At 38.9% G+C, this 10,814-nt stretch overlaps 1 protein-coding gene across 3 annotated transcripts; it reads left to right on the top strand.

Annotated features, from left to right (window-relative positions):
- Nucleotides 1-81: 81 nt before the first annotated feature.
- Nucleotides 82-8,386, top strand: sar1b (secretion associated, Ras related GTPase 1B). 3 transcript variants are annotated; one of them, XM_072375773.1, is made up of 7 exons: nt 82-244; nt 3,678-3,753; nt 5,064-5,183; nt 5,357-5,422; nt 5,565-5,668; nt 6,032-6,163; nt 6,714-8,386. In XM_072375773.1, exons 2-7 carry the CDS (start codon nt 3,696-3,698, stop codon nt 6,828-6,830), a joined length of 597 nt encoding a protein of 198 aa, XP_072231874.1. In that variant the 5' UTR covers nt 82-244; nt 3,678-3,695; the 3' UTR covers nt 6,831-8,386. The 3 variants fall into 3 exon arrangements, with proteins under 3 accessions (XP_072231874.1, XP_072231876.1, XP_072231875.1); XM_072375775.1 differs by having other exon boundaries at nt 114-136; XM_072375774.1 differs by lacking the exon at nt 82-244 and adding an exon at nt 1,307-1,400.
- Nucleotides 8,387-10,814: the final 2,428 nt, after the last annotated feature.

The raw sequence follows: 10,814 nt of genomic DNA, 5'->3' as shown, positions 1-10,814 counted from the left end.
AAGATTCTTAGACTAATTCAGTTATCCTGTCGGAAAGATGACTGTGAAACATAAACAGGAAGCGGCTGGGCAGAGTTTTGGGGAGTTGTTGGACAGCCATTGCAGTGTCGTGGCTCAGTAACAAAACACGAAAGAGGTGAGGAAGACCTGGCATCTCACAGGCTCTCTTTTCTAACCGAGAGACTAATTTACATGACTTTTAGAGCAAACACACTCGGTAAACCAGTCTACACCTAAATAACGGGTAAGTTTTTTGATACACTTTCTAAGTAATCATCTAAAAGTGAGTATTACGTGAGCGTTCGGCTTCTCAGCTAGCAAGTTACCCCGGCTGCTAACGATGCTACATTAGCACTGCTAACTCTAAGTTGGCTAACTCTTATTTTCAGCTTGCCTCGTGCTGGATGTAAACTTCACTTTACCGACTATTGTGTGTACTTTAGCAGCGGTGTTTATTATAGGATGAAAAAAAACACACCAGCACAAATGTTGATGTCTAGTATTTATCCAGCTAACTACTGATTAGCAAACGCAGCTAGTAACCCTTGATGCAACGTCTCCTACAGAATATGACACGTAGCTAGTGGCTTCCTGCTAGCCGTTACATTAGCCGGTGGAAGTCTGAAACCTGTCACTCGTTAGTTTATGTAAATCTGCTCTAAAATTTTTAATAATCTAAGTTGTATTGCTTTGCTTATCTGTTCTTTTTTCTCATTCCTTCTTTTTTAACCACGTCGAATGTTTGCAAAAATACCGCCCCATTAAGTTTAAAGGTATTCCCTATTTGCGATAGCTGGTTACACGAATTATGTCCGTGAAATATCTGGTGACGTGAAGCACGGAGACCGTAACGTATGAGTTTCTCATTGCGGTACTAAGTACTCAGCTGACAACAAAATAGCAGCTTTACCACACAATTGTCAATCTAACTAAGTTGGAAGGCCAACAAATCACCGATATTAACATTTGTGAGTCCATATAAACACTGTTGTTCCACCTCGTTTGGAAGCAGCTGTCAAATTCTATGAATATGTAATACTTAAATCATTCAATTAGCTGAACATCCCAAACATGTCACCGAATTTGGAATTACACCAGTCTCTCCTTATTTTAAATCCTACTTGACGAGATTGTCTAAACTTGATTTGTTATTACTCTGATAATAGGTACAGGATTGTTAACATCCTCCTTAGACGGTGCATTTATTGATTTTATTTACTGGATGCGTTTGTCGGTTCAATCCACATCCAATGTATTAACAGTATTATGAATTCACATGTTCTTAATTGCATTTTGTGAATTTACAACTGTCCAAAATCTTAAATTAAGTGGGCATTCCCAGGAATCTCGTCTCTGCAGCACCCACTTCATTTTAAAGTGTTACATTTTTCATACTTTAGGTTTGTAATTTTGGGTGCCAATACCAAAGGCAGGGGACACATATTAGTATTGTGTTGGACTCTTACTATTTTTATATTACTACTTACCATTCTTTCTGACCACAGCACTAAGAGACCAGAACAGTTGTTAATTGTATTAAAAAGTAGATCCTGTTACTACGGGCAAATTGTTAGAATGTACTTCTGAGCATATGCACCCGTATTCAGATTATAAAACCACAACTAACTTGTCTGATGAATTTATTTAATAACAGATGCCTCAGTGATGGTGATTTAAGCTCTAAGGGGCTCTTATGGGGGAACCTGGTGTGCTTCTCAAACCATCTCACATTTGTTTCACATTTGCTGCTACATCACGCCACATACATGGCCACCTGCCTGTAATTCCAGCCCACTGTGTTGAGGCAGGGATTGGAACATGTGGGTCCAGAGAGTGACATCAGCTGATATGGGGTTTGACTGCATTTTTCTGTATTTGCCTGGTCTTGACCTTTGTCAGCCTTCCACTTTAGCCTTGAGTTGTTTGCATGTTACATAATTGGGGCCAGAGGTCGACGCCAGCTTACCTTGTGCTGATGTTTCTGTGTATCATAAATGAAAGAGTAGGAATAGTAAAGAAGGGTAATGGTAAGGAAAATCAGATGAAACCGGAAGCAAAATACATGTCTTTGTAGGGCAAAAGCTTCTTCTCGGTTTATGGAAAAGGGAGGCTTGTGTCCTCTCTTCTATTTAAAATGCATCTGACCAGCTTATCTTGAAAGACTAAGTCTGGGCTCCATTTCTAAGAGCCTTTCAAATGAAACGTAAAGCATGCACATTGCCTGTCATGAACTGTCAGATGTTCTATGATCAAGGTTCAGAGTCTCCTGTTGTGCTGTACGAAGACTCCTGCTACTACAAGCTAATCACTGGTTGTAGAAAGCCATTCATTGTTCTTATCGCCAGTTGCTGGTATCTCTCTGATACGTTTAAACAGACTCCACAGTCTTGGGGATTATTGGCATCACTTTCATGAGATTGGTGGGGATTGGTTTCTATTTTTCTTTCTGTGTCTCTGCTGTTTAGTTTTTACCTGTAGTCTTTTTAGCTTTTTAGTCTTTAATGAAACCAAAATCTTAAACAATGTTTTATTCCACCAATGAGACACCGTGGTGAAAAAAAATTAGGTCTGAATGTTATACGGTGAATTGTTGTCACCATTAGAATTCTGTTGCGTGTTAAGTCTGTTTGGTAAAAATAACTGCCCAGGAGTGCCATGCAAGCATTTTATGTGTTTAGGGAAAGATATTTGAAGATTTTTTTTTTTTTTTGGTTAAAGAATGTTTCCAGATCTTCGCCACAATAGTTTTCTGCTGACGCTTTCCTCTTTTTGTTCAGAAGAGGAACATCAGCTGCTGGTACTTGAAGCAGAATATAAAAGATAAAACTGTGAACCCTGATATCAGAGGTGCCGAGGGGCTATGATTTAATTTTCATAAAAAGCCCTTTAATGAAGATTCCTGGTGGAAGGTTTGGGCAAAGCAACTGCTGTGATGGGGTCTCTGGGCTCAGAGATTATTTTTCGATATCCTGAATTAATCACTTTAGAATAACGGTGACTGAATTGATGATGAAGTTTCAGGCTGACATGTTGCGTTCTTCCTCCATCATTTACACCAGTGAATAATTTTTTTTTTTTTTTTAACTGATCTGACTGACTGAACTTTCACTTTATGCGACAGATGAGCTCTGCCTTCACCGTGGCCTCATAGACAGAGTTAATAGACTGTCAGCAGTGGCTATGAACTCTGGTGTAAACACGAGGGGTGGAGACACAATGATGCTCAGACTCTGTCGTTCACATTTACTTTAACTGAAAGCAAGGATGTTGCTTAAATTTGTTGTTTGTAAATGCTGCCATTTCAATGCTCAGAATAAACATTAAAGCTAAGGGAACCAGAAAAAAACTTTGAGCTACGTGATCCAAAAAACTGCCCAACTGAAAATATTTACAGCGTTGAAGCTTTTGGCCGGTGGGTACTCCTCAATCAGTGTTTTTGGTTTTGTTTTGCTGCTGTTTTTCTTGTTAATTAAACGCTACTTCATCTGTGTGGATAGAGTAGCCAGCCACTGTATGTTATTGATATATGATAAAATGACTGCAAAGATGCACAACAACAGATTGCTCACTTTGTATGATATTCAACTGCTTTAGGAATTGTAGTTATTTTGGTTTCACATTCCTTTCACATGCATATTTTCTTACTTCTGTTTTGTCCCATGTTCTTGGTTTTTCAGGATTCAACAGCTCCGGATATGTCATTCCTATTTGATTGGATTTATAGCGGTTTCAATAGCGTACTACAGTTTTTAGGTGAGTACTGATGATTCAACACATTATCTTGTAACAAATATAAGTGCGGAAGATTTGAAAACTGCTTATTTTGGAATGAATCAAAATGGCTGACTGATTTCTCTCATAGTTTTAAGTGGACTATGACTTGTGTACAACACTAAGTTTTGTGCCTAGAAATCTTGTCTATGGAAGAAGTTCCTCCCATTTGGGACCACACAAGCAGCTTGTGTTTGTCTAAAGTGGCTCAGCTAACAACATCAGCCTATTTTTATATGATGTGTAAACACTGAAGCTGCACAAAGTTGATGTTTCTAAGAAACATGACACGTGTTTTCACCTGAGCTTGTTAAATTAATCTGTAAAGGGTGTGTCTGTTTGAAAGCTGATAAAAAAAATGAAATGTGTACCAGAAGCTCTTGTCCCCAGTGTGCGCTGTTCTAGTTTCTGTCTTAAATTTGTACGTAGCAGCCGTTCCTGTTCTCCCTGCTCGGCTGGTTGCGTGGCGCTGCTGTGAGTAATGATGACGTGCAGCAGAGCTGACTCAGTCAGAAATTTTACAAATCTACTTTGTATCACTGTGCTGACTCAGAGTGGCAAACATAGAGTTCATCAAGAACATTGAGCAAGGCGCGGCCATAATTTGCACATTTCATCCCATGTTTGGATATTCACTGCGTCTGTAATTCAAGCTCTTTTCTCGCATGAGCTCCACACAGACATCAGACTCGGGTCATGATTGCACATTCTAATAAAGGAATAGGGAGTAATAAACACGCAAGCCGAGACAAGTACAAAGCAGCAAACCTCATCTGTATGCGCACGCTCGCTGTGAATTCTCAGACTGTTTGTTACTCTGTCCACAAATCTGCTCATTCAGAAGTTACCCACATCTTGTGTGTTTGTTCCACCTGATTCAGACATCCGCGCTCTCATATACATTTTCCAAGCAGTGGTGAATTTATGAAAATAAAAAGCATAAAATGAAAATAAAGAAAAAAGTAACAGGAAAAAATTGTTGGTTTTTTTACTGTTTTTGTGATGCAATAAAACAGATTTGGGTCAAAGAGGCTCCTTTTTTTGTCGTCTTTCAATTAATATTCACATTGCGACATAGATAATGAACAATGACACACTTTGAGCTTTGCAATTTGTGCACGTTCTTCTCATTCGTATTTTTTATCTTTAGGAATTTAACTCCTGAGAATAAACAAGTCTGTGCTTCCCAGTTCTCTTCAATTTCACAGTTTAAAGATGTTTATTTTGTTCCTCCCAAATTGTTTGATGAAGACAAATATAATGCTGTGAAATGCTTCTGTTTTTAATTTTAGGACTGTACAAGAAATCCGGCAAGTTAGTATTTCTTGGCCTGGACAATGCTGGCAAAACAACGCTATTGCACATGCTCAAAGATGACAGATTGGGACAACATGTGCCAACCTTACACCCAAGTGAGTCTGCTGCAACTCTGTCACACATGCGTGTCCACTCATGCTCACTCAGTTATGGGTTCAAAGACTATGATTGCAGGAAAATTCAGGCAGATTATTGTTGGTATGAATTGTAACGTGTAATATTTGATCATGCCTCCATTGGTGCTTAATGTGTGAATCCTCTCCTCCAGCCTCAGAAGAGCTGACAATTGCTGGCATGACTTTCACCACCTTTGACCTTGGAGGCCACACACAAGGTGTGTTCAAATGTTTTTTAAGTGATCTTTGTTTTTATACGATTAAGATATAATTTGTGTATCGTTTGTGTAGCCCATAAGAAATGATGTCCTACAATTTAACTTTATTAACAAAACTCACTTTGTTTATTGGTGCACCCAGCCCGCAGAGTGTGGAAAAACTACCTCCCTGCCATCAATGGCATCGTCTTCCTTGTGGATTGTGCAGACAACGTGAGACTGGGTGAATCAAAAGCAGAACTTGATGTAAGTATCTTCTACCTTCTTGGTCAAACTCGCACGGCTGAGCATTTTCTTGGTCTGCATTGAGAAGAACCATAAACTCTCAAAATCCTTGTTTTTTTTCCCCACATAGTATGAAACAAAGCAGTCCTCCCTTAGGGACAAATATTCAGTAATTGTGCAAAGAAAGATCCACTTTAAATGAGTTATTTTAGTTTGGACCCTTTTTGAAATGTCTGTTGTGGTAAGAGGTCAATTACAGGTTTCCCAGTCATTCACAGGAGGAGCTAAACATTACTCAAATATCACATAGTCAAGAGTATGTATATTGTAGTATCATAGTATGATAATTGTATCCACATAGTAACACTTCATCAACTTCCCTAGGCATTAATGACAGACGAGACCATTGGAAACGTGCCTATCCTAATCCTGGGCAACAAGATCGACAGACAAGAAGCCATCAGTGAGGAGAAGCTGAGGGAAATTTTTGGATTGTATGGACAGACGACAGGCAAGGTGAGTACGCACAGCTCCCTCTCTGTTTTCCACCTTTGTTTTTCTTCTGGTATGTTGTTCTAAGAAATGGTTGGATGAGTAGATAAAACAAGAAGTAAAGCATTTCCGAACACGGAGCTGAAACTAGACCAGAGCGAAGACTTCAGCCTCCAGCACAATGAATCAATGAAGAAAGGTTAAGTAACGTGACAAAAGCTACTGCATCCCCGCAGTTCTCGTGAACAGCTTTTTCTTTTTGGGGGCAAAATGCAATGTAATACCACTCAGTGAAGTTTAGGCTGAACTGGGAATGGAACCAGATGTTCTGCTGCTAAAGGTAATTAGTCCATGTGTCCTTCAACTGACCATCGTTTTATTCCTTATGAGACTGATAAATTGGCCGCTTGAGTTTTGTTTTTCATATTGCCTTTCACAAATCTTGTTCTGTTTTTAAAGTTCTTTTTAGTGGACATATTTGTCTTATCCTTGGAAATAATGTAACCTTGCACACAGACACGTACACATATATTTTGTCTGATTTGGTGTGACCTTTTCCCTGCTCTTTCCTCAGGGCAACATTCCCATGAAGGAGCTGAACACAAGACCACTGGAGGTGTTCATGTGCAGCGTGTTGAAGAGGCAAGGCTACGGCGAGGGTTTCCGCTGGCTCTCCCAGTACATCGACTAAAGGAGCCAAGCCCCATAATGCACCGAAATCCCCACCACCATCATAAAGAAGGCGCTAAATCCAACCACTCAAAGCGCCCACCATTGCCACCAGTACCATCATAATCAGCCCCATGTTCGGTTAATCGAGTCTGCCTCCACCTTCAGAGAAACCAGTACAACTCAATCCCAATAGACTTTTATTGGTCGAACATTTGGTTCTGCACTTACAGAATTCATACCTGTGCGCACTCATAACCATAGTCATCTCTCTCATTTTTTAAGAGAGTAACATAGCATTAGCTCCACAGCAAAGGGTATTCACATTCAAACGGATTAATCTTTTCTATTTTGTGTCTGTCCCTCCTTCCCTCCATCTGTTGAGTGTGATGATAGATGCATATAAGTGTAAATCTGTATATGATTCCATTGGTATATCAGCAATCCTTAAAGCCTCTTCCCCCTCTTCAACACATCTTGAGCAAATGAGAGTGAGCAACATAATTATATACATTGCATTACACTTTTTTAACAGTAAAGAAATTAATTCAACATTGTATTTAATCAGTGTTTTGGTTTGACCTGTTTTTTTTCCCTTTTCTTATTTTGTTTTTTAAATATCATTTCAGTAAATGATGGATGCGGCCACGTACACAGCCCTCAATGTAGATATGTGGCTGTTTCATCCATTTCTATAAATGGACCAGTGCATTTATCGTAGTATATCATAAACTTGACCCAATCTTTTGTGAAAGATAGAATACTTTTGCTCCAGATTTCTGTCTTTTAGGAAGAGTAGCTCTGAGTGGATCCGAATAGTCAGTGGGCTCCCTTTTTAAACAGAAGCATGGGGTGGTAGTGTTACTGTTTTTTTTTGTTTTTTTTCCTTAAATAGGCTATAACTCTGGCAAGGTTTGATGACATTCTGTAGATGACACAATGGTCAGTTGATGCAAAGACAACTATTTAAATTAAATAAAACTTTGCCATTTAATAGCCTGATCATTACATGTGGTGAGAGATGATGGGAGGAATAAACAGACAGTTGTAACATCTAGTAGTCGTCAATATGAAAAGTCCATACTGCAGGTGTGTTTTCAAGCTCAGATCTTTTCCCAGGGAGAATCTAGTGACCAATTGAAAACAAGGAACACAGTCCCACAGTGGGAACAGATATATAGGCCTAAGACAGCTCTAAGGGACCATATGTATGAAATGTACATGAACATCGTACATGGATTTTGTATTTATAAGTGGTATCCGTTGATCTATGTGCATTACCAGAAACTATTATGCATGCCTTGATCTTTTGATTTCTTTTTGTTTGTTTTTTTAATGACCATCACTCAGTGGGAGGGAAGAAGATGCCAAAATTTACAATGAGAGATGATTGTCATGTCTTTTTAAAAGAAACAATGGAGTTGCGCATAATATACTTTTTCTGTCCCTGTCCCTCTGTCTCTTTCATTCCCTCATTACTAAGTGATGAGCTGTTCCAACATGGATGGGACTTGCTGTTGTTTGCATCATAAGAAAATGTAATAAATGTTTGCAATGAATAATGGGCTTTAACAATGATCCCCAGTGCAGACTGATTGTTTTATTCTTTTTTTTTTCCCCCTCATTGCATTTTTTTAAAATTAATTATGTCAGTGCTTGAACCTGCTTCACTCAAGTAAGCTCTTGGTATGTTTCTTGAGAAATATTGGAGAGCTTGACATTTTACTCTTAAACAGAAGCAGTTTGAGAAAGTAGGAGGTGCTGTCGCTGAGATTTAGGCTGTTAATTGGACAAAGCAGCATGTATCTAACTGTAAAGCGCACCGTGTAAAATGCAAATGCCAAAAAAGAAGGGACAGCTTGGGATGATGTTACGCACAGAGGTCTGCCATGCTTTGCTTTGCGTTTCCTTTCGAGAAACTTTAACTCAGACAGACAAACAAGGAAAGTTTGGAGGTGCTCTGTTTGAACTTAACACTGAAAAGAGTTTAGCAGGAGATGATGTGGATGTAAAGAAAAAAACAACTTAAACCTATGAACAAAACGTTTCACACAGATTCTGCTGTGTTGACTTGCTCCGAAACTTAAAGCATCTGTTTGGTCAGACTTGATATTGCTAACTGTCTGGGAGCTGTCACTGTAAGCTGCAGTGTTTATACGGGCATTACTTTTTTAGCAGGAGTGGATGAATAATGAAATGGAGTAAATGTGCTCGTACGTCCCGAGATTGTTATGCAGTTGAAACGGAAAGTGTTTCCACCTTTGGATGAGAGGATCATCTGCTATTCTTTTTATTTGACAGCTGAAACTAACCATTCAGGGAGGATTACATAACAGTACGTATGTTTAACTGTGCAGTTATGTAATTTAGCTTCAACCTAAGCCCTACTTTGTAAGCCACTAGGTGGTGCACTCCACAAAGGGTGTATTTTTGTTATGCCAATGCAGATGAAAGAAAATTCACATACAGATTAAGATGTAACATTGTCATGGATCTTATCTGAGTAAATCATTAATGATGTCATGTTTTCCAACACATCTCGTGCATGTTGACCCAGTGAGCCAAAGGGTAACATAAGGAGTTATAGCTTTAAAAATAACTCTGCTGCAGTTCAATTAAACTGAGAATGATTTGCGGAACAGTGCAAATGAATCACATTTTTACATATTGTAAGTATGTATGTTGTTTCTTCCAGTATTGTGTTTCCACTCGAAAAACATGTGAGTGCAGTTCACTGTGAACAACCAAGTTGGAGGCTCCTTCAATGCACCACAGGACTGCAGTTCCAGCAGTAATATTAATATAATATAATATGGTAATATATATACAGCAATATTTCCTCTTTAATGGAGAGCATCAAAGTCTCTTGAAGATTGTATTTTTGCACAGAAGTGAACAACAAACATAAAGCTATGTTTGCCATAGAAATAAATGATTGCGGTTTTATACGCAGGCTTCTTTGATACACGTTGATGCCCCCCGCTCCCCCTCTCCTCCAGGGCTGTGCTCACTGTGGGGACTGGTTGGTGTTGGGTGTGGGAACAAATTGGTTGAGCAACAGCTGAGACAGGGAAACTTGGTTGCTGGGTGGAGTTAATGGTTTTGAGATGGAAGCTTGAACACTCAAACATGGGGCTTCCTGGCCTCAGTGACACGCCAGGGGTGTGTTTGGAGAAAATAGTTGAGTTCAGAAGTGGAGACAGACTTTGCATGATGCAGAAGTATGAGATGAAGACCATGAACTGCTTGGATTGTTGTGATACATCTTTTTTTGTGAAAAAGGGACTATTGTTCCGGAAATTTTCAGAAGAAGAAAGACAAGGTTGACAAAATAAATGAACTTATGTAATACTCATAGAATGATTTGCCTTCTGAATTAGAAGGCAGTGAATGCATTGTACTAGATGTTGGTTTATTGTACTACCTTGATATGCATGTCTGAAGTGTTTCCTATTGCTTTGTACAGTAAACTGATGTTGTAATATCCCTCTAAACAATACATGAAATGCTGGAGAATAATAATCAAGAGCACATTTGCGACTTACATTTGATTTAAATGCTTTGGGTTCCTGATAAGGGTGTCCAAGTTTGGACTCAAACATGATTTATTACATGATGAAATAGAGGGCTTTGTGTTTTGTTTTAACATTCCTGCATGTTTGCTGCCTCACATTCATTAAGTTCTTTCCTTTCCAGACCAAAACACAGCTTGCAACTGCTAATACTGCTGAAAGTAAGATCACAACACTTCTCTGAATACATGTAGGACATGTACTCTCATACCCACAGTAACAGGAAGAACTTCGTGTCATCAATTTGCTTTGTTAGCAAAAAAAAAAGAGCAAGGTGAGATGTCTGAGATAAGATGGGGAAGTTTTCGTGAGAACTTTGATTCTATGATTTTTATCTTAAAATTCCACAGAAAAAAAGCCACGGTCTGCCACACACATAGATATGCCATCTTTCAATTATAAGCTTTTCAGAACATAAAAACTGAGTAACAGAT

This window comes from Leuresthes tenuis, unplaced genomic scaffold (genome assembly GCF_036924035.1).
Source record: "Leuresthes tenuis unplaced genomic scaffold, fLeuTen1.0.hap1 SCAF_21, whole genome shotgun sequence".
NCBI lineage: Eukaryota > Metazoa > Chordata > Actinopteri > Atheriniformes > Atherinopsidae > Leuresthes > Leuresthes tenuis.
This window is presented reverse-complemented; position numbering and strand designations above follow the sequence as displayed.